This window comes from Gymnodraco acuticeps, unplaced genomic scaffold (genome assembly GCF_902827175.1).
Source record: "Gymnodraco acuticeps unplaced genomic scaffold, fGymAcu1.1, whole genome shotgun sequence".
Classification (NCBI taxonomy): Eukaryota; Metazoa; Chordata; class Actinopteri; order Perciformes; family Bathydraconidae; genus Gymnodraco; species Gymnodraco acuticeps.
Genome location: NW_022990990.1, coordinates 905,113 through 930,147, shown reverse-complemented (window position 1 = coordinate 930,147; position 25,035 = coordinate 905,113). Strand labels below are relative to the sequence as shown.

Here is a 25,035-nt window from a genome sequence, read left to right as displayed (position 1 = left end):
AGGTAGCAATATAGGTGAAGGCAATTTGGCTAAGTATATTCAGCGGACTGTGATTAGTTTTAATGTTAGCATCATTCAAAAAAAATCCAATTACAGCAGTATGTGAACATTACAGTACTCATTCATTTCTAATAATGACTTCTTAAATCTTTTTAATGTTAGTTGAATAATTTAAAGATAGAATGTTTCATTTTATGTGTTTTCATTTCAGATCTTAAGACTTTTAATTCCAAAATTCTAAAATACAAAAAATAAACGTTTTATTGAAATGTCAAAACTGTCCCATCAGTAAAAAATTATACTAACTGTAATTATGTACACATTATTCTAGGATATTGAACTATTGTTGGCATAGTTCCTTTTGCAATAAAACAGATGTGAAAAGATCATTCGGATATATTAAAAAGTGTATTAAAGTTTTAGCCATCATTTCTATCACTGATATTAAATCTGTGCATGACGACTTAAGTCCTGAGATCTGGGGACCGTGGTTCAGGTATTAAACAAACCTACAGGCAGGCCAAACTTATTATGAGGTTAAAACAAAAGCCAGCAATGAAGTTATCACACAAACATGAAGAAATGCAGTGTACAACACATTTGAATAAAGTGTAAAGTCTCTGTCCAGCAGGCAGGATTAAAAGGTGTGGATATAAGTCCCAGTAAAAGGACACAACCACGCCTGTATCTGCACTCTATCCCTATATAATAAAACGCTGCATGTAATAAATGTCTATTTAAAAAGACACATCAACCTATTTTCTGTCCCTCTTTTCAACCCATCATTTCTCTTACATCTATATGTCCTTCCTTACATAACTCTATTGTATTCTCCTGCAACAATATATCTGTTCACACACGCAAACACACCTCGCTCAGGTACAGCAGTGACCTCTCCAGTTCCCCAGAGCCTGTTTCAGTGACTGCTGCAGAGATGCTGCAGAGGCACAGCAGAACACACGCACACACGACGGATAATATCCACTTGAATGAATACACTACACACACTCTGATTCTTTGACCTTTGACCGTGTTTTGAATGTCTTCATTGTTTTTTTTAACATTAAACTGCCCAGGAACTGCTGATGTAAATAAGCCTTCTGATTCAATGTGACGCATTAACACTGTGTGTTGGTGGAGATAAATCCCATGTGTTGCCCACAGGTAAGTGTGTGAGCGTTATGTGTACTTGTGCAGCCTCTTGTGGCTGCACTCAGTACTGCAGCTTCACTAACCTGTGCATTCTTTAACTGAAACCTTATGTTATACAATGTTTTTCCAAACATGCACACACAGGTCTAAGTAAAAGTACATTGAGGAGTATGTAGTGTAAATACACTGAACAAAAATATAAATGCAACACTTTTGTTTTTGCAAAAAAAACGAGATGAACTCAAAGATCTAAAACATTTTCTATAAACACAAAATAACCATTTATCTCAAATATTGTTCACAAATCTGAAAAAATCTGTGATAGTGAGCACATCTCCTTTGCCGAGATAATCCATCCCACCTCACAGGTGTGGCATATCAAGATGCTGATTAGACAGTATGATTATTGCACAGGTGTGCCTTAGGCTGGCCACAATAAAAGGCCACTCTGAAACGTGCAGTTTTGCTTTATTGGGGGGGGTCTGGGGGGGGGTCTGAAAACCAGTCAGTATCTGGTGTGACCACCATTTGCCTCACGCAGTGCAACACATCTCCTTCGCATAGAGTTGATCAGGTTGTTGATTGTGGCCTGTGGAATGTTGGTCCACTCCTCTTCAATGGCTGTGCCAAGTTGCTGGATATTGGCAGGAACTGGAACACGCTGTCGTATACGCCGATCCAGAGCATCCCAAACATGCTCAATGGGTGACATGTCCGGTGAGTATGCTGGCCATGCAAGAACTGGTCGGTTACGACGACGAACCGGAGTCAGGTCGAGACCCCAATGAGGACGACAAGCATGCAGATGAGCTTCCCTGAGACGGTTTCTGACAGTTTGTGCAGAAATTCTTTGGTTATGCAAACCGATTGTTGCAGCAGCTGTCTGAGTGGCTGGTCTCAGACGATCTTGGAGGTGAACATGCTGGATGTGGAGGTCCTGGGCTGGTGTGGTTACACGTTGTCTGCGGTTGTGAGGCCGGTTGGATGTACTGCCAAATTCTCTGAAAGGCCTTTGGAGACGGCTTATGGTAGAGAAATGAACATTCAATTCACGGGCAACAGCTCTGGTGGACATTCCTGCTGTCAGCATGCCAATTGCACGCTCCCTCAAAACTTGCGACATCTGTGGCATTGTGCTGTGTGATAAAACTGAACATTTTAGAGTGGCCTTTTATTGTGGCCAGCCTAAGGCACACCTGTGCAATAATCATGCTGTGTGTGTGTGTGTGTGTGTGTGTGTGTGTGTGTGTGTGTATGTGTGTGTGTGTGTGTGTGTGTGTGTGTGTGAAAATCATCCTGTGACACTCTTGATTTTGCCATAGTGATTTATGTCAAAGTTAAGACAGCTAATATATCAATGAACCAGATGATTTGGGCTTATAGGGGTACAGTAATATCACACAATCAGCATCTTGATATGCCACACCTGTGAGGTGGGATGGATTATCTCGGCAAAGGAGATGTGCTCACTATCACAGATTTGTTCAGATTTGTGAACAATATTTGAGAGAAATGGTTATTTTGTGTATATAGAAAATGTTTTAGATCTTTGAGTTCATCTCATGAAAAATGGGAGCAAAAACAAAAGTGTTGCATTTATATTTTTGTTCAGTATATGTTTCATTTGACATTGTTGAGACTCACGCTTTTGCATAAAAGAAAGAAGATTGATATAGTCTGGCTTTTGTGTCAATAATGGTCATTTTAAAAACAGAAGCATAAACAAAAGCATGTATTAACACTTTCTCTTTCTCACATATGCATCCAGAAACACACACACACACACACACACACACACACACACACACACACACACACACACACACACACACACACACACACACACACACACACACACACACACACACACACACACACACACACACACACACACACACACACCACACACACACACACACACACACACACACACACACACACACACACACACAGCGCAGTATGTGGGCGGTAACCCCAGCGCTGGGTAACATCTTGCATCCCACATGCTTATATAACTCCCTCTCCACCTCCTCCAGCTGATCACTCATCACTTTATCACTTTATCCTCCGCAGGGAAAGAACCCCCCCCCCCTCGCTCTCTTATTGAAATCAGCCAGGCAGGCGCCCTCTGCAATCGAGTATGATTTCGTTACACTCAGAGCATCAAAGGAGCGATGAGATCTGGCTGCAGCAAATCCCACCTCTTCTGAAGATTTGATGTTGCTAGAAATTGAATCATAAACCTGTACTACTTGTGACAACATAGGAGCTCAGATGTCAAATCTTATTATCAGCCAACATAACTCATACGTACAGAAAAAGAGAATTAAATCAAGGGAGAACTGCAGCACACTCTCTGCCTACTCTTTATTAATGCAAACGTTAAACTTCTACAAGACGAAGAGCTGTTAGGACAAGAGGTAAAATAGGGAACATTTTTGAATGAATGTGAAGATATAAGAGTACAAATGCACCTCCTTCCTGTTTGCAATCGGAACACGCATTGCACCGTAACGAGGAGAAATGGGTATTCTGCACACTCAGTATGGCTCTGCAGCCTTTCCCTCAGAGGGAACTCTCACATCCACTCCAAACTTGTTTTAGGTAAAAACTTGCCAAAGGACACAGCCTGAGCTTCTGATGATATATGGGGCTCCAGAGCAATTGATTGAGCAGGGGAAACAAATGGACTCTGTCACTCAGGTGAGAGATGAGGACAGAGAGAGGAGCAGCAAGCATCCAGCTGCTGTCTGATCTATATCAGCACACATTATTTCAGCTGAGACGTGTTGTGCACTGTTTAAAGGTGGAGTTAACATATGTCTACGAGGGAGACATTTCAGACACACAGATTTATTTAAAGTGAGAGATAGACACTTTATGGTGACAGAGGAATTACTTGTGTCAAGATAGAATACGTGAGTGTAACATCTGTCCAGATAAACCTTCTGTTGGGAAGAATGTGTCTTTTAAAGGAAGACGATGATGTTACTCTTATCGGGAACAAAGCCAATGAAAAGGCAAAAACTAACAATGTGTCAGTCCGTCTCTCACTCCTTCCATTCCCTGTCTGTAGCACTCAACTCCAAACGTATCACTCTCTAATGAAGATGTTAAAGTGGTAGAGTTTTTGATTTTCAAAAAAGACCAGTCAGGATGTGGATAAACAGACAATACTTTGGTCTTCTCATGGGATTTGTTGTCAATGAGAAGAAAAAAACCATCCTTTAACTTAACATTCTTTTATAATCAACCCTTTCAGGAGGACACACAGCAGCAGGATGTGAGAGTGATCATGTGACTTACATTGATGAGCTCGATCTCCCAGATCTTCTTCACCAGCTCCATGGAGGTGTAGCCGTTGATGAGGAAGGACTTGGTGTAGTCGCCGAGCTCCAGAGACTCCAGCCACTCGGCCACAGACGTGGGGTTGTTGCCATCGTAGCCGACAGGTCGCACCTTCAGGACAGACAGAAAAGGGTAACTTGTCATTACTTTTCAGCCGTTATTTTCAGGACTGCACAGATAACTGAGCATAGGGCTGCTCGATTATGGCAAAAATCATAATCTCGATTATTTGGGTCAATAATTGATATCACGATTATTAAAAACGATTATCCATTTACTTTGAAAACATCAATTTATTGGAGAAAAACATTTGAACAGTATGTTTTGAACAGTTGATTACCCTGAACTTGAAGTATAATTCAACCGAAAACCCCAACAAAAAAAAAATTATTAAAAAAAAAAAGTAATAAGAAAAAAATAATCATTTTATTTCGATTACGTTGTTTTCGTAATCGTTGCAAGACATAATCGTAATAGCGATTAAAATACGATTAATTGAGCAGCCATAACTGAGCATAGGTCTTGATATCTCTCAAGTCTCACTTCTTTAGGGACATAACATGTGTTTTCTTCCATGTTCTCATAGAAATATGGGAGTGATGAAATGTTAGAACTGTTTTGCTATCTTTCTGCCCATATGGTATCCTATCTATGACCTGGAGCTTTGAAGCCTTGAACAGCTTGTGTGCTCTGTACAAAAGGAAATCTACATTCCAGCCTACAGTACATACTTATTTCTTATATAACCTTACAGCTGTTAGAATTATATTTACACTACTTTTGACTGTGCTTGATTTTACTTTTTTTATTCTGTCTTCATCCTGCTGCAGCAGCTTCATTTCTACATGGGGATCATTAAATATGTACTCTTCCCAAGTACAGAAGAGTAGAGGCGGGAGCAACTCACACTGAACTTTAAAGTGCATTTTTCAACATAGAGCAAAATGATATGACCCATGTTTATTTAAAAGAAAATAGCTGCAGCAGCAGAGGGTTATTTCTCATGTTATTTCCCTTTGACAGCCACAACAGCTTCAGTGAGTTTATGGTGCCCCAAAAAAACACCCCCCATCCGTGTGTGAGGGGAGACAAAAGTTAAAGGTTGAAAGGTTTTCAGTTCACCGTGTTTTGGAAAGTTTAGGGGGGACGAGAGGAGGAAAGTGCTGACTGGGGATCAAAGATCTCTGGGTGTTGGTATGAAACTGAAGAAGACTACTTTTCCTTGCTCTCACTGCGGTTCCACAGCTTTGATCTCACTATCTCTCTCTCTCTCTCACACACACATGAGAGGCTTCTCAATACTCAAATTTCCCCTCCTCGACTCCCCTCCTCGGTTCCCCTCCTCGAGACTTAGACCCGCCCACAGGAGATGCGAGCGGAGGACCGAGGAGGGGAACCGAGGAGAGAGGAGGGGAAGCAGCAGACGTTTAAAGAAATGAGAACTCCTCTCCTCTGAGCGGTCATTTTAAAGAGACGTCCGTTCATTATTACGTGGCAACAGCTGCATCAGCTGTCGAGTGTTTTGTCATAGCGCTGTATCTCTGTTAGATCAGCTGAACATTGTTCCCCCACATATTTACTTTGAATTCATTGAGAGTGCGGTATAATGAGACAATAACAGGCTACAGATGCGGACACACACACACAAATATATTTATATAAATATATACAATTTAAAGTATGAGAGCACTCTCATAATAACGTAACACAATCAGAGACTGGATATATCCCCCCCTCTCTCTGGTCGCTGAAATGGGGAATTGAAATTACCGGCCAAAAGTTGTATTTACAAGTAGGCCTACAAGAGACCCGTCTGTCCGCCGCATTTACGCACTGTACAACACACACCTACACACTGTACCACACACACCTACAGCTCCTAAAGCATAAGCCGTTGTGTATTTTATTATGTGAAGCACTAAATGGTCTTAGAAAAATATCGACTCTTTGTTTGTAGATATCTACTAAACTAAAGCAAATAAAGAGAGTAGGCCTGTTATACTGAGTGATATATATTATACACACTGCTCTGCTTTCTGCACGGACCTCACAGCTGTTCTCTCTGGAAACATGAAAGCAGTTTCTAAAATAATATCCAGGGGATGCATGCAGAGCTGTCATTGGCTGAGATAAGTCCGGCCGTGCGTCACGCCTCCACCATTCCCGGAAATGCATCCGTGGAGGAGCCGTGGAGGAACCATCAGTGTCTCCTCGGTTATAGCTCCTCCAGAGAGCATCCTCGACGCTCGATGCTCGGTCCTCGGTGTGCATTTAGAGAACTGAGACGTCCTTCAAAATTGGCGCGCTGAAATTCATTTCCGGGTCACTACCGGAGGACCAAGGAGTCGAGCAGTCGAGGAGGGGAAATTTGAGTATTGAGAAGCCTCTCTAGTGTCTGACTTTGCTAACATACAGCAGCTAACTTCCCCATACATCTGTAAGTATTTGTTTTTGATGTAGTTTGCATCCTGTGATCTCCAGTAACATACAGTGCATCTTTTCCTGAGTCACCCAACTCTTTGGAAAGTATTTCTCAGAACATGCAGAGCCACCCCCAGAGAGTGATATCACATGAAAACACAGATGGAGCAGGAGATTGGCTGACTGTTATGGTTCAACATGTTTCATTATCTGCAGCACTGACCCTGGGCAGCAGCCGGATGGCCTGCAGGAGGCGCTGTCGGTGGGCCGAGTTGAGAATCCCGATCTCCAGCAGGTCCTGGTCCTCCACCACGTTGCTACCCTGCAGGGTAACAAGAGAGAAGCTAAGTTAGGATTCATGCAGCATTACTACACCATAGTTAACAACAAAACTGTGTCTGTGTGTTAAGCATCGCTCCACATAGGATGACTTTCACAGGCTAAAAAACAAAACACAATACAATAGCAGTACTTGCCGCTAACTTGAATACAATGCAAACAGCAGCCGGTAGCATCTCAATGTTTAAAGCCTTTATTTGTATTATAATGGTTTGTGAAATCAGCAAATCATTTGGCTTATTTATAAAACTAATCATCCTAAAGAACCACACCAATGCAGATTTGTCGTCCTCCAATACAAATCATGTATTCCAAGTGGTCATTCTTTTCCATGTATTTCCATATGAGTTGAACAACATGTTAAAGCTCACTCTGAATTCCATCATGCATTATGTTGTTTTTTTAAGTTCAATCATCATACAATGGTAATCCACTTTATATGCAGATTGATTTGGAGAGTCTGCACTGCAGTACCTCATTGCAATAATGTCACTGATTAAAATGCGTGATGAACTACACCACATATGCACATTTGTACAGAAATGGAAACAAAAAATACGGCTATAAGGGTTCTGGTTTGAAGATGTGTGAGTGTTTGTGGTATTGTATTAGAAGACACGTGATTAAACACTGGTACAGTCTCAATTGACATAACCACACGTTTAAGATTGTAATTATTGTTACATTTTAGAAGAGGACTGTCTTATATGTTGTATCATAAAAGCTGTCCTGGCTTTATTGCATTTGTTTCACCTATTAAGTCCACCTGTCTTATCCAGAGGTTTTCCAAGTATGGCATTGTTTAATGACTTCACTGCCACAGCAGGAAATGAGTAGGCATTAGTCTTAGACTTGAACATAGTGATTCAAATATGAATAAAAAGACAAAAAAACATGACCACAAAGTTGGTGAAGTGTGTTCATGGAGAATATACAAATTAAAGTGAATGAAATGTGTGGTTTTAATCTTTTTGTGTGGCACCCAGAAACCATTTAAAAATAAGTGTTTCCCTCCAGATGATCGCCTGAATATCACTAACACCTGTGCTGCAGAGGCACATGTCCACACTAAATCCTCATTTGATTTCGTAGGAGTTAATATAATTAACGGGCTTAAAAATAAACATTTAAAACACAATATCCTATCAAAGAAAGCAATATTTGAGTAAACATGTAATAAAGAACAAGACATGAAGAACTGCAGAACTTCAACCAATAGAAAGGCATAGAAACAAGATGAGATATTCCAAACACGTGCACACACACACACACACACACACACACACACACACACACACACACACACACACCACACACACACACACACACACACACACCACAACACACACACACACCACACACACACACACACCACACACACACACACACACACACACACACACACACACACACACCAGGGTAGCATCCCCAGTTTCCACCTTTAATTAATCTAATGGGAGACATTGAGACCTATCAGTCATCGTCATTCCCCCCCTCCCCCCACCCCCACCCCCAGAGGGAAGGAGAGGGTCTTCATGCAGGCACATCATTAGAGGAAAAGCTCGATGCATGGAGGGAAGAGACGCGGGGATATGAAGACAGCTGCAGCATAGGAAGACAACTCAGCCAGAAATGTAGATTCTCACACAGGTGTAAATAAAGCAAGATCATCACCGCAATGATGCAAAACATATAGAAGGAGGGGGAGTGTTGACCAGGCCGGAGGCAGTCACACCCACCACACACCACACACACACACACACACACACACACACACACACACACACACACACACACACACACACACACACACACACACACACACACACACACACACACACACACACACACACACCACACACACACCACACACCACACACACACACACACACACACACACACACACACACACACACACACACACACACACACACACACACACACACACACACACCACACACACACACACACACACACACACACACACACAAAACTAATACCAGTGATGAGCATCCACAAAGGAAAATAAAGCTATGAAATATCTACTCTTCTTTACTTCTGTCCAGTGACTCTGGGGACATTCACTGCTAGGTAAGACAAAGCTGATTTCACTGCATTGCCCTGAGGAACAATCCACAGACTTGTAGCTGTTCAGGTAGCTATCCTAACTTATTATCACACACAAATGTCAAAGATGATGGACAATGTCTCCCCAATGTGGACGTTACCGCCATATTATCTGCTCATAGACTTGTTTTTGTTTGTTGACATTCTGCTGTTGCAATTTCAAGAAAACTTAAGGAATTGCACTGCTACTACTAACTTGTGGTCATGTTTATGTGTACAATAATAAGATAGAACTGCATTTTCTTCTTGCAGCCCTTTGTTGCATAATGACAATAACTGATTTTAAAATATGTACAGTATGTGGCTAAACTATTATGTATGTATGTTATGTAGTATGTTCACCATACTGGCATATTGCATCGTTCAAATGTTTTTTTTAGTGGTAAGAAACATTAAATACCTAACTATTTGAACCTTAAAACTACCCACCAACTTATTCTGCATTACAAAAGTAATTAGTAAAGACAATTATTTCCTCACCTTTATTGATCCTTATGCACAGAATGCTAACCCAAACACACGGTCTATTATTCCCTGCCCTTATTCTATTGCCATGTGTGTTTTTGTTTCATTTCAGGAGGTTCTCTAAACTTTACCTTTTAAAAGTTTAAAATGTCAAAACACAGAAATGGCCCTTAAATTGAGCTATTTCAGTTTCACTTTGTTGTCCCGAGGGCTCCACCAGTCTGCACTATCAAACATCATGCAGTAGCAGCCTCTTATTAGGCTCATCCTGAGTAACCGTATTCCTTCTTCACCTACACCTGGGCCTCTGTGAGAAGAGAGCAGTGCATAGAGGAGATCCCAGGCTGATTAATAGAGCCCAGAGCAAAGGCGGCGTTGGAGTTACCATGCTACAACTTCACAGCGGAGTAATGACTGAGAGTCAGCGTAGGGTAGACTCAAAGGCTGGAATAATTGCTCCCTGTTGGGATGCTGATGGAAAGAGATAGAATTCCTTAATGTCTGTTCTTTTTGTCCTCTTATCAATGCTGCCTTGTTTCACGTTCTGTTTCCACATTATGTTTGTCCCATATCTGCCATTTCCAAGTGCACATAATGGATGAGGGGAAACAAGTCAAACAGACGCATTCATATTAATCGAGAGAAAAAAAATATATTTTTGCTAACGTAGTTTGTGTTTCGCAGTGTTGAATGGTACTTTTCAGTTTACATCCTGGGCACTGGATCACCACACTGCTATCCAGGCTGCAAGTGGAGCCTCGTAGATGGGGGTGCTGCAGCCCCCTCAGCACCCCCCCCCTTCCCGCGCCCATTCGCACTGTCCGCTCCTCGCAGCAGCGAGCCGCGCAACGTCCCGCCAACACGGCACCCAGACCCCACGCAGCATTCTCATCAGTTTGTCCTTACTGGTGTCATTTCCTGGTTGCTAACAAATGCCATTGTAACACATAATCACTGATGTTCCGCTGTAACGGTGGTGGACTCGTCAGAACAGAGTGGGCGAGCTGACCAATCAGAGCACACTGGGCTCACAGGGAGGGGGGCAGGAGCTCCAACAAGCCGTGTAGGACAGAGAGTGAATACACATGCTATACAAAGATGCTGTATGAGAAACCAATGTTATTTAGTATTCAATGGTATTCAGTATTTTCTTGATATTGTGTATTATCCATCCATCTATCTAACTACTGTATCTAATTTGACTGTGTGTGCTGTGTGACGGTTGAATGTGGTTGTGATTAAAATCCTTAATTTTTCATTCTATTTTAGAAGCAAACACTTTTATTCTATCTAACATTCAATGTATGATGACATTTCTAAACACTTTGTTTGCAGATCTGGTACAAACTGTTTTATTGTTGGTGAAAGGTGTTGATCCTCCTCAGTGTTGATGGACAGATGACACGGCCTGTGGTGAGCAGGTTATCCCACAGTACTTAAACGCCTCGCAGCAGTGGGTCACAAACACTCTGATGGCAGGAATTAAAATGCATGCACAGAGGCAGGGGGTTGAGGCAAGACTAAAGATGGAGTAAAAATTGATATTCAGTCATGGTAGTGGAGGCCATTATCCGCGCCAACAGGCTTTGTAGAGTACTACAAATGATGCTCGGCATACTGTATCTTTTACTCTTTCATCTCTCATTCATTTGCTATTCTCCAATGCTCTGCTGACAAAGAGCTTGTCTTTCCCTCATTATTTTGCTTCCAGTCTCTTACTTACTATTCACACCATCTGTCCTCTGTCCTCACTTCACTTTTAGTCCATTATCCAAATTCATTTAGTTTGTTTACATACTTTCTTTATTTTAATGAAGCAGCTACTTAAGTCTCTCTAACTTGGTTTGAAATTCATACAAATGTATCTTTCAGAATAATACATTGTGTAATAAGGATAATTAGAGTTGCCACCTAACGGAACATGGATATTGACAATATTTAATTTTATATATTGTTGTTGTTTCCTCCCTCTAAGGAACATTGGGTCAAATGAACTTCCCCAGCCATGAAGTTGCTCTTATCAGCAGCAGTTTCTTTAGTAAACACAGCACAACCTCATGTGTTATCTCTTTATTTCCGACATTTATCTAGTACTGCGCCTATTTATCTTTGTATTTCCATATATAAGCTAACCCCTCTCTACCTTTGTCTTCATCAGCTGGCTTCTATTTTGTTTCTTTTTTAATCATCGTTCTGCCTGAAAGCATAGCATCCTGATAAAGGAGCTTTACATGAAATGATGTCAGTATTTGTTTATCTCAGTGCCTCCACAATAAACTGACCCTCAGTTTATCAGTGACTTTCTGTAGTATATCTCTATCAAGTGAGCGATAACAAAGCCTGCTAAATCTTTGAATTTCCACTATCGTTCCCCTTCAGCCTTCCACTTCTATATTCTGGTCACATATCTTAGTGTCTACGCTGCCCTGCGCTGTTTAGTGAGGTGTATGTGTGATGGTAATGATGAGTGTTAACAGGGACAGTGTGACTGCAGTCAGAGGACTGAGCAAGGTGAACTGAGTCTTCGCTGATGACTCGTCTCAAAGAGATGCCAAAGATCCACCGTAAAGTGGCTCTGAACATGCATGAACTGAACACGCTGCTTTCAATCAAATGATACCCTTGATTTCATTGGAGGACACATAATGCCAGACCTTGCAATGACAATTTGATTTGATAATGACAAATCCAAGTGAAATAAGAATTAGTCATCTCTACACCACTTTGGTTTAATTCACTGCTCTCAATAGGTTTGATTAAAGACCCTGTGGGCAGCTGTTTTCTTTAATAAACAGAAAGGCATTGTTAGCTTGAGAACACATCGAATCATTTACCCTTAAGACTTGGTTGAGACCAAAACAGCTAAATAAAAAATATGTATTTTCAGAAAGTGAAACACCTCTGACACAAATGCTGATGTATCCTTCATGTGTGCAATGTCAATAAGTCAATGTATGAACCTGTTCTCCAGAAATTATCCAACTCAAATTCTTTGTTACAGCTAACCCAAGTAGGTGTCCATGCTAGCAAAATGTGTATCTTGACGGACATTAGCAACAGCTTATGTGGGCAGAGGCTCAAAGTGTGTGTCTGTATTTGCGCTGAGATTCTGCTGTTAGACAGTGTCTCCTTGGTTGCTATACACACAATAGTCAAGTCCACTTTTTATGTTAAGCTCCACTGCCTATTTTGTCCCCATCCCCCTACACATATGTACAGTCATTTTCAAAAGGGTGTGATTAGTGTCCATCGAGTGTCCTTCCTATCAAAGTCTCCATAACAACCACTCAACCCATTTGATATTACAGTGGAGCGGCATTTGTCCTCTACTGGATGGTTAAGGTGACCAGACACGCCCACTCTAATGACCACCATTAGTGGTGAATGGTAATGGTAGATTGGAATGGGCCATGTTTAAGTGTATGTATGGATGTCCTCCTACATGACCATACAGTACATGGTGCCTTCTTACTCCTATATACTGAATCTGATCAGAAATTAGGTCAAATTCATTTTTAAACCAATCAATTGTACGGATGAACTTGAAATGGCCCTGGAATGAAAAAGAAAGCTTTACATTTCTGATGCACTTTGAGTAGTTGCGGTTTGAATCTGCCATTTACTTCAATTTCAGGAGAATCCACAGCCAACGATAAAAGGAGCGTTGCAAATACCAATGTAACCCCTGAAGCTGGGGCCTGAACTGCATTAATATCAATTTGTGGAAGTTCTCCCAAGGTCGGATAACATTAGCTGTCTTACTGTTTGATCACACACAACAAAGAGAGGTTCAAAACTCCAATCGGGAGCCCGGGAAAAACTTCACCAAAGACATGCCCCGAGAGAGGCCCAATCACAAAAGACAACTTTAAAGTCACTGTGATGTTTGTAAGACTGTTTCATCTTCAGCTCTTTTTATTATTAATTGTATCCAAAGGCATTTCAGAGGAGATGACTGAGAGAAACATTTTAAGACAAGAGGAGTGAGGCCAGAAGAGCAGAAAACATGTTGGTCTCTTAGAAGTACTGCCAAAAACCCTTAGCGACTACAAACTAGTAGCTAATGAATAAAATATGTTTGCGGTTTGATGAAAAAAGAGAGTGAATATTTGACTTATATTAAATGTGGCGTGATGGCAGGTTTGAGAAAAACCCTATACGTACAGTACAGTAATGCAAAAATGCTTATTTGTCTTATAGCTTTATGGAATTCTCAATTAGTTCCCAATTGTATGTTTCTCTTCACTCATGTTGCAACATCTAGTTGTTTGACTTCACTTACTGTTAATATTACCAATGTTGTATTCATTCATATCATGCACCTTTTACTTTGTTTATGTATAAACTCTGGAAACATTATGTCAATACAGCTTAATTGAATATATATAGAATATTGAAAAAATGTGCTGAAGAAGTCTTATGTTTGTGTGTTATTAGCCCACATAAGCTCTTATAGTTCAACAAAATAATAATATATCAAATTATAACCGCAGACCCCTGGTATTTTTAAATGCAGATGAGCAGTAACAAACAAGGGCAAGAGTGTGTGTGTGTGTGTGTGTGTGTGTGTGTGTGTGTGCCCCCCCTAACTTTCCAACGGCCCCTAAAGTGACTATCAGTATAAAATACTTTGTGATGCTTGTAAAGGCCAAATAAATAAAGATACACAGTGACCACGTGAGGGAGAAACACACAGGGAGTGACACAGAGGTTCAATGACTTCATCCGGTTGCCAGGGTAACCAAATAAAAGAGATGCAGGTCACACTGAGAGGAGGACCAGAACGAACACACACAGATAAACACATATACTAATGTCTTGATGGTTCAGCTCGTGTCAGGAAAGAGGTTGAAGTGGCATTATTGCACTTGCAGCGTTATCTAAAAAGAAAACATTCTTCTCTCCTGGTTGCTAAAACATTCTTATAGTATTAGCGCTATGCTTTTAAAACCCTGGGAATTAACCCTAAAACATGTATTTCTCTGCTACTGAAACGTTGCCATTTTCCCCCAACAGCGACAATCTGCAACTCCAGATAAAGTCCTGCAGAGCATCCCTCTCTGCGCCTCTGCTGCAGTTTCTCTCTACATGTCTTTATGCCTACTCTTTGCCTTCCCTCTTAATCCTCTTTTCCTCATTCATTGTATTCTTACCCTCTCTACCAGTGGATTTAAGTCTTAAAGACACACACTGACACACACTGACACACACTGACACACACTGACACACGCCAACATCAAAAGAATATCGGAATGCGAAATGACCCAGCAAGCTTCTCTTTTGCGTCACTGAAGGGACCATCAGATAAAAGCAGGCTGCATCCTGATCCGCAGGCTACAGGTGGATGTGTGTCTACGCATGTGTGTGTGTGTGTGTGTGTGTGTGTGTGTGTGTGTGTGTGTGTGTGTATATATGTGTGTGTGTGTGTGCAAAAACCATGAAACAAACATGGTTTTTGACATGCGTTTTCAGTGTGGTGTGTGCATGTATTTCTGCAGCTTGATGCAGGCGTGGGATTTCTGTGCGTAGGAGGACCTCACATGGCATTGGTGGGGTGAGGCAGAGAGGATGATAGAAAGAGGAGGAAATCCAATACATGAAAGAGATCAGTGTGAAGAAGAAAAAGGCTAGTCAAGCTGCAAAGAAAAGGATGAGAGATGAGCAGCAACACCTCAGGGAACACAGAGAGCTCAGAGGGAGGTGGGACACACCGGTAGAAATGGCTTTTAAAGAACAAAAAGGAGCAAACACTGAGAGAAGAAGAGAACAACAATGGAAGAGAATAGTTGAAGATAAACATCCAACCCTAAACTCCCAGCAAAGATCTCTGTTGTCTCCCCCAAAAACACTCGTGCCCACACTCACCATGAACTGCACGTTGTCGAATCCATTTGCCAGCAGGTGGTTCTCGTACTGGACCAGGCCGATGGAGTCCAGCCACTGACCCACAGACTGCATGGGGCAGCGGGGACCTATGAGAGGGTGGAGGGGCAAACGCTTCAGTAAGGAGTAGCCGTCCACGCGGTAGCAGCGGCAGTCCGGCTGAGACAGCTGGCACTGCCACATCATGTTATGGCGGGCAACGTGGCTGTCGAAGGAGCCCGCCATGCTTTAGAGTCTTTCAGCAAGGCAGCAGGAGGAGGGGGAGAGTGAAGGGGAGGCAGGTAGAGGGGTGGGGAAAGGTGAAGAAAGAAGGAGGAGGATAAGGAGGTGGGGGAGGCTACGCTAGAGGCATGGTGAGGATGGAAGGGGGTCAGCATGCAAGGGTGCAAGAGGGTAAAGGGTAGGCGTCCAGATGCTGCTTTTCTCTGAGTCCAGCCCGAGGGAGGAAGAGAGGGGGGAGGCTGAAGTTGTATCCAGAAAACAAGCTTCTGTCCAGCGGTTAAATCCTGCCGGAGATGGGTGTTGGATAAAACTGCAGGTATAGATCCTAAAGCAAGAACCGCTTTCTTTTTCAGCTGTTGCGCTCGCTTGGCTGCTCCCTTCAGCGCGGGCGTGTGTGTGTGTGAACGCGAGTGTGTGTGTCAGGCAGAGAGAGAGAGAAAAAGAGCGAGAGCTGCCTGCGCTGTAGATTTCTCTTTATCAAGTACTCCCACTCTCATCTGTATGCTTCTGCAGCCTCCTCTCTCTCCCTCTCTCTCTGAGCACTGCTTTACTCCCTCCTTCCCTCACTCTCTCCCTCTCCCTCACGTTTGCTCTGTCTACCTCCTGTGTCTATCTTCTCTCACGGTGTCGATCGTCACCCTGCTGCTCTCCATATATCCGGCTAGCCATCACAACAGCTCCAGCTTCTTTGTCTGCAAGGAGCCCCCTCCCACCACCACCCACACACACACACACACACACACACACACACACACACACACACACACACACACACACACACACACACACACACACACACACACACACACACACACACACACACACACACACACACACACACAACACACACACACACACACACACACACACACACACACACACACACACACACCTATATGTGTGCGTTCACTGAGTTGTGGTTCAGTTATGTGCGTGTTGTTCTGGTGGGGTCTTGTTTAGCACAAACAGGATTCCTCCCGGTGGTAACCATGATTAGAAGAGGCTTTGCTTTCATAGATGAAAAGAGAGAGGAAGAGGGGAGGGGATCAGAAGGTGGAGGATGGGGGAGTTCAAACAGGGAGAGGGGGATGAACGCAGTAAATAGAGATGAGGAATGGAGGATTGAAGGTGAGAAAAGAAAATACGGGGATTTGATGTGCACAATAAAGTCACAAGGCAGAATAATCCATACGCTCATATAGACAAGAAGGGTAATTCGGATTCATCTCGATTCAGGTCTTATTTTTGTGGTTTTGGCCACCTTTCCTTTTGGTTTAAAAGAAGAACACTTTAATGCATGCTAAGTAGGGAGACATTATCATTCATCATTTCTCTGTGGCTCCACCTCACCACTGGTTATTAGTGAGTTACCTCATCTGTTTGCAGGTTCATCTATTACTGATGTAATCTGTAGCACTTCTCCAGATCCCAGAGCTACCAGTGCTAACTGATCACTGGGACAGTTTAAAAGAGCCATTCAAATAAAGCAACTTCTACCAACGTGCCATTACCAACTGTTTACGGGGAAGAAATAGCTATACAAAAAAGTTAAATATATGATCAGAGGCCTGAACAGGTCATTCTTAAAAAGGCAAAAGATTAGAAGATTGACCAAAATAATTGTAACTTTGTGCAGTATCTTTTTTTCAGCTTTTCTATCCTGTTAATATTTTAAATACTTCAGGTTTTATTGTTGAAAACTGGGCCAAATACATAACGGGTTTTGCGGAGGTAATAAGATCTTATTTGTAATAAATCTGAATTATCCTCCTAGTCAGATTGACTCACAAAGACATACTTGTGTGTATTTTACCTGAGGCGTCCTCCTTGATGTCCAATCCGCTGCTTATGCCTGCACCAATAGAGCTCATAATCTTGTCGATCTGAACAAATGTGAGAGAGAGGAAGAGAGCCATAGTTAGAGAGATGTACGGCATGTTCAAAGGAAAGTCACTTCCCAGTAATAAGGCTAACCCCTATTTCTGGATTCAAGTGTCATATAACATGATCATTATGCCAGCCAGCTCACTGAATGTCAGTCGTTCCCCTGGTGAATTGGAAAAGCAAGGAGGAGCAGAGTCGGGGGGTGAGATGTGTTAGCAGGAAACATAAAGACAGAGTGGAGATGAAGGACGAGGAGGACTGATTGGAGGGAGCTTCCGTGGCTTCATTAGTGTCTGGCTGCTGGCTGTCTGTCCACCAGTCATCCGACCCTGGACCCGCTGCTACCCACTGAACTGTGCTATCTGTGCATCCACCTGTCAGCCCCGCCGGCCCACCACAGGGCAGAGGAACTGGCCTGCCGCGACCGGCCCCACACCAGTGTTTAGGGGTCAGTTTGGACAGATTCAAACTGTTTTCACACACTGGCAGACCCTGACAGTGGCCATATCTTTGTAGCCAGACATACGGGTAGCAATTTCTTCATGTCGCTGCACACTAAGCAAATCTGACCAAGGGCGTACATTATGGTGTCCAGCGGCCCCTTCTCCACCCTTGCTTGAACCACACCAAACTTCAAACTGATCCTTGATTTTGATCTGTTAAGTTATATGACTGCATCTTGCACGGTTAGAACAAATCTGTCCACAGACCGACCTTTGAACTCGACCTTCATTTCAATTTTTCTGTCTGCATCTTTCAAGGTGGTACCACAGATTTACGATCTGATCTCATAAACCAGTATTCAACACAGTTTAAGCCATCAACCAAAAGAAAACAGAGTAAGAGACTTTTTATTTATCTAATCTATAAGAACATATTTAAATTCAAAACAGGGTGTGAGTCTCTTGCGTTTTACTGACATATGGTGTGGTGTTTCGGAGGAGACAAACAGCACTCACCAAGCCTCTGCAAGTACAACAAAAGTTCCCAGTGAGCAAAACGCAAATATAAGTTCATTATAGTAATCCACTGGAGTTAACCTCAACAGATTTACCACCGCTGTGGTTTTCTTGATTAAACTCAAGAAAGGGCTTTAATTACAATCCAAATCACCACAAACAATCCTACATCAGCACATTTCAAGGTAAAGCCAGATTGTAGCACTCATTTGTAGCATGTGCTTGTAGCTCTAATGAGTATGTATATCTTGAGATCGTGGACATCCCTCATGACTCGTCTCCTAAGGCAACTCTTTCCGTAGCATGTGCCGCAAATAGAGCAACTTTGCCTGTTAAATTTACATACATCACAATTTCCCTGAAGCCATCTTATCTCATGCTCCTATACCACGCAATTAAACAAGAAAGGTCACCTTAATTGCTGAGGATTATGGGACATTCCATATGGTAATACATCCCCGTCAGCAAGTTATGAGCTATGTTGAGAAAGCTAATGAACATGTACATGCAAATGTGTGCAGGGGCGCACACATGTACTTTCACTCTCTCACTTTGCATTATTTTAAAAACAGGAATACTGATTAAGTCATTCTCATTATTATACAATAAAATGGTAAGACATTCTTATGTTCAGTGTAAACAAGCATCAGTTTGCAAAATTGTGTGTGTGTGAATGAGGACCAGTGAGCAGAATGTAATGTGTCTGTGACCCGAAGTGTTGACAAAAGCAATGAGATTCAGTAAGTGGTGTCAATGGACCATATCTGTGTCCGACACCCGTTACGGCCCGTCCACACAGCGGCGTGCGTTGAAGCTTCCAACGCTTCTGCCCATTCACTTTGAATGGGGTGACGTCACTTTTAGCCGAACTGCATTTTGGGAAGCCACGTGGAGCGTTGCTGGCGTTGCTGGCGTCAAAAGTTGAGCAATGTTCAACTTTTGACGCCTCGATGGAGGCGTCAGCCAATGAAATCCCGTTTATGCAAATCTGCCAGTACAAGCGCTAGCCAATCAAACCGCGTGTATGCTGGGAGAGACTACGCAGGTCATTTCCTCATATTCAAAAAAATGGAGGTAAAATTCATTATAGCGGTAGTGAATCACCCGGTGCTGTATGATCAGTCTCTGTTCATCTACCGGGATACAAACCGGAGGAGCGAGGCATGGAGGGAGGAGGCAGAGACAGTGGGTGAAACTGGTAGGTTTTCGCCTGTTATATCCAGTTTATTTCGTTTTAACATTGCTATTGCTTTGTATGTCGGGGGCGGGAGATTCATGTGATTGGTTGTTGGTCGCGTTGCTCGCAAAAAATCCCCAAGCTTCAGATACGCCCACCTCCAAGCGTCAACGCACGCTGCTGTGTGGACGCTCCGTTAATGGATTTCAAAGAGAGGAAAGAGTAAAAAAGCTCATTAGGCGCTTTGCCGTACTTAGTTCCCAGTACTTAGTTCATCAGAACTCTTTAGTTCTGATGAACTAAAGAGCAGATCGCGTTCACACCGGAATAAGTCCCTGAGGAAGGGTTAGGCAAATGAAGCCACTGACATCACTTCTTCTTCTTCTGCTTTGGGTTTACTGGCAGGCCGCAAACAACTTCACGGCGTATACTGCCACCCGAAGTCCCCGGCCGGAAGTCCCCGGAGTTGGGGATTTACCTTCCGGATAAATCGCCAGAACGGCGACACCCCCTCCTCACTCCACCGCTCCCATGTTTTTTTTTGTGTTGCCATAAGTTAGTCTCTCTCCGTTGGTGCGCTGGGCTAATGCTAATAATGCTAATGCCAGCAAATACAATGGCGGCTTCACAAAACTTTTCAGAGTTTTACGGGGCGTGGATTGCAATTCTTCCAGCCAATCAGAAATGGGAACCTTTTTCTCCCATGAAAGTATCTGCTCTAGCAGGGACTGAAAAGGGGGTGAAAAGGTTCTCATGAACTAAGTTCTAGTTCCGGATTTTTTTGGTGTGAACGCAACATTTCAAGAACTATCGGAACTATACTGGGAAAAGTACTCCGGTGTGAAAGCGCCTAATTGGCTGGAGAGATTTGGACAGCCCCCTGCAGAGATGCTACACTTAGAAAAGCATACATTTTTCATCAGAAGTACATGTAGTTCCAACGTGAGAGGAACTGATTCACTTGAGTGGGGATAAGATTAAAAGCTTCTCTTTAGTTTTCTGTAAAATGTAACACTTTCCTTGTATATCTCAAGTTTAAGATCAAACCTCATCTTACCTCTTCCCACTCAGCCGTGAAGGAGGGTGTCCTCTCCAGTCTTCCCTCTGGGCTGGCCCCCTCTCCTGGGCTGGGACTCCCGGGCCCCTGGCCTCGAGACCCAGACCCCCAGCCGTGCTCCTCCTAGACAAGGCAACAACCATTTGATTGAACCATTATCAAACTACACACAGTCAGTATCAGGGGGGCCAGATATTCTTAACATTTTGACTAGCTGAGCAATAATGCTGTTAGATAACAGACCTGAGTCCTCTCCGTGCTCATCGAAGTTTCATCTATAATAACGTATTTTTCATCAAACAGACTATGTATTTATCATTTATTTACAAAGAATTAAAGCAACAGTCTCATAAAATGTGCCGCACAGCAGGGGCCCAGATTAGAGTTATCTAATTGGTTGCATTGGTTTCTCTGCAGCCTCACTCTGCATGATACAGCAAGATGCAAACTATCTTCATGGCTGATTTTAATTTCAATAATTTATACAACTGAATATTTACAATACATTCATTTGCACTCATTGCAAACTCAATTATGAACTAAACTTTTATGATAAGAGAGATATTTAAAACTAGTAATAAAGGATACTTGTATGTTATACTAATAGCATAATGAGAGGAGCATTTCACGAATGAATCTCTGCTTCTGTAATGCAATATAAAGGCTGGGCTCTATATGATGAATAAAGCTCTCATTAATTCTTGGTTTGCAATTCTGGATTAGAAATACAAAAGAAGATGTAAAAGTAGAATTGTTAGCGACCACTGACCTGTATGGGAGATACAGCTACAAGGTTGGAGTCAGACTTGGAGAGAGACTTGGAGAGCTGCAGGTCCAACACGCTACGGGGCATGGACCTCATTCTCCCCAGGGTGCAAGCCCTTTCCTCGTATCCAGCACCCGATGGACCCCCCTTTGACGCAGCGCCTGTCCCCCGTAACTCTGGAACGTCCCCGTTCTGACCGGAGGAGCAGGAGGGTGGGTGGCCCAGCGTAGACCAGCCACAGGAGGGGCTCCCCTGCTCGTGGTTCCTGGGCTGGTCCTGGTTGACCCGTGTGTGGAAGATAGTCCGATACACCACCTGAGGCTTCTGGGGGTCGTCGGCAGTACTCTGAGGTGATGATTCGCCCCCCGTTCTGGAGACGATCTGTGAGGGTCCTCCTTCGATCACAATGTTGATTTCTGGGGTCTGCAGCAGGTTGCTCTGGACGTCTGTGGAGGCATGTTTTCGAGGTTTGGGGCTGTAAAGGTGGTAAGGCGTTTCGGGGGTTTCACATGCCGGGGAGGATCCATGAAGGAGGCCTGCAAACTCCTCTGGGATGTGGCTCTTCCTGCGATCCTCCAACAGGGCGCTGGGTGAGGATGAAGAGCAGAGAGGAGGAGGAGGAGGAGGAGGAGGAGGAGGGTCTCGCTGGTACGGCCCGTCGTCTGCACACAGGATAAGACACAAAAACATTGACTGATAAGGTTTAAATCCTTAAGATTGGCATGAAATGGTCCTGTAACAACAATGATGCACACTATAGCATTTACTCCTGGAGAAAACAAGACAGAATCAAGACATTTACACACCTTGCACAAACAAACCACAGAAAACAATGCTCAGAACACAAGAGAACAAAGAGAGGAAAGCAATGTGGTTACCGGTAAATAAAACAAAAACAAATGCAAAACAACCAAAGCTGTGAATAGCAAGATAAGAGTGGTGTTATACATCTTGTGCTTCCACTGTTGTTCCCTTAAGGAAAAATCAAAGAACTCCTGACTTAGATTTTACACCTCTGCCCCTTCACTGTCTGGGTGAAAACGTTGTGTGTCTGAACCTGTGCATGTATGCATGAACTTATCGGGTCGGATGTTCATGCAACATTGACTGTGTTTTAGTTTTTGAGGCGATGCTTTTAGAGGCTGTCTGTGTGCAGTGGGGTGAAAGAGCTGCTGCTGAAAGCTTCTTTTGACTCTCTGTGTATAATTGTTAGGGTGAACTAAAATGCCTGTGTGTGTGTGTGTCTGCTTGACTACTTGCTTGTCACGTTATGTTTGCTTAAGTTCCCAAACAAATCACACCTGAGGTCCCACCCCTTGTCATGCATGCTTAAAAGATGAACTCCTCATGATAGAAGATGCAAAATATTCCTCCTTGATCATTTGTTACACATCACTAGAGCAGAGCCGCTACGCTCAAACTCATAATGATAAATCTCCAGCTCAATACTACTCTGTGGCACAGAGAGAACATCATGTTCCAGTGATATTCAGGTTGTTACTTCGCCCCTCAGGGAGCAGCCCTGTTCTTATTTATAGTATTACAAATAAAAGCTGTAACACACTGTGACTAAAACAGACTACCAATCACCACATGTTAGGAGTATCAATGGTTAGTAGAGGTGTTAGTATGAGTGACTGGAAGTCCGGTAGGCAAGTAGAATAAATTGTACGGAATAAATCAGACAAGAGCAATGACATGAGTGAAGGATTGAAGGATAGATGGCTGCTCTAATCATCTTTTCATATTACCAATAGAGGATATTGGTACTATTTGTATTAATCCACAGAAAATGACCCCTTAATTAAAAACACTTTTAAGCCTCTTTCAGCGTACCGTTTTGGTACGGTACCGTTTTAGCCTCACAGCTCTCATCAGCATCTTTCCAGCACTCATTTACAAAATACCAACGTTAGCAACTACTTAGCTAACATGGTGGAGCTTCTAGCTGCCAAAGAGTAAGGTATCTATTGACACCAAAACAGAGCTGAAAGACTAAACTGGAAAATATTAGAGTTATACTAAACAAATGGACAGAAACACGACTTACAATCGGGGCTAATGTTGCTAACTGTTTGCTCACACATGGATTTCAGTATGATTGTTGCACTGCACCCAGAGGGGTCCAGAGAGTAACCGTAATAAACAAATGCAAATTATATGTAAAATCATGTATACTGTTAAAGGAACTTGTGTTTTCAATCTATTTCCATTTTATGTCAATTATTCTCAAAGTGAAATTACTATTGCATGGTAATGAAAAAAAAAAGATTGTAACGCTGTCTGCACTGAATTACCTCTTATTATATAGAGTAACTGACAACAAATGAATACACAGTTACTCTGTATGGACTACACAACTTGAGCTACTTTCAAAATTCTGCTCAGATTTGCACCCTGAACAACAATGTCTGGAAACAAATTAATGCACAGGATACTATAATAGGTATTTATTATACATAAAACAAATAAACACGGTTACCACAAATAAAAGCACTTATTATATTAATAATACTAAGTATCATTACTGTTATTGGCTAGAACAGCTGCTATTGAATGTCATGGTGACCCATCAGCAGGTAATAATGATGTGGGGGAAACTTCTGTGTAGCAATGCAGGAGGAGTCACCGACTCAAAAGGAGACACGGGGAGAGCTGGAGCTTTGATGGGTTTATTAGGAGCTTCGGCCGGATAATTCACAAAACAAGTCCAAGAGCCAGAGGTTCTGACTTTACGGTAGAGTTGCCACGTCAATTCTGAAGAACTCTACCCCAGACCCATGTATTTAGCTAGTTCAGAGAGAATCATCAACATGCTGCATAACAAGATAGAATCATAACACCTCTATCAGCTGACGCCAACAGGCAGGAACAGGGAGACAGAACACTGAGAGCACAGCAGCCAAGGTTACGAGGTGCGTGTGCTCAGTCAGGACAGTTTGAACTGATAAACTGGGTCAAAGTTATGGGCCTTGGAAAATATTTCCCCAACGCTTGATTTGCTTAAACACACGTCTGAAACCTACAAGAGGATTTTCATGATCTGATTTTGTTTTCTAGACATCTGCTTATGAAGCAATTATACAACATCATTTTCCGCTCTGTCGCTTTGCATTCTTCATACATCTAAATCTTTGTGTGTGTGTCCAGCCTGCTCTTTCTCTGTTCCCCGTCACTGTGTGTTACTGTTGTGTACCAGGCCATGTAAACAATATCAACACTGATATACACACAC

At 42.7% G+C, this 25,035-nt stretch overlaps 1 protein-coding gene across 2 annotated transcripts in view; it reads right to left on the bottom strand.

Moving 5' to 3' along the window:
* Nucleotides 1–22,140, bottom strand: part of LOC117559146 (ankyrin repeat and sterile alpha motif domain-containing protein 1B-like) — a 55,931-nt gene extending 33,791 nt beyond the window's left edge. The window contains exons 1-6 of one of the 2 annotated variants that reach the window (XM_034235821.1): nucleotides 21,804–22,140; nucleotides 21,035–21,157; nucleotides 17,771–17,840; nucleotides 15,718–15,824; nucleotides 7,145–7,243; nucleotides 4,459–4,611 (exon numbers count right to left, since the gene is read on the bottom strand). In XM_034235821.1, coding sequence (XP_034091712.1) covers nucleotides 4,459–4,611; nucleotides 7,145–7,243; nucleotides 15,718–15,824; nucleotides 17,771–17,840; nucleotides 21,035–21,157; nucleotides 21,804–21,896 — 645 coding nt within the window. In that variant the 5' untranslated portion in view covers nucleotides 21,897–22,140. Of the gene's footprint in view, nucleotides 1–4,458; nucleotides 4,612–7,144; nucleotides 7,244–15,717; nucleotides 16,492–17,770; nucleotides 17,841–21,034; nucleotides 21,158–21,803 lie in introns of those variants that run through there. The other variant, XM_034235822.1, reaches the window with a different exon arrangement.
* Between the last annotated feature and the right edge of the window lie 2,895 nt (nucleotides 22,141–25,035).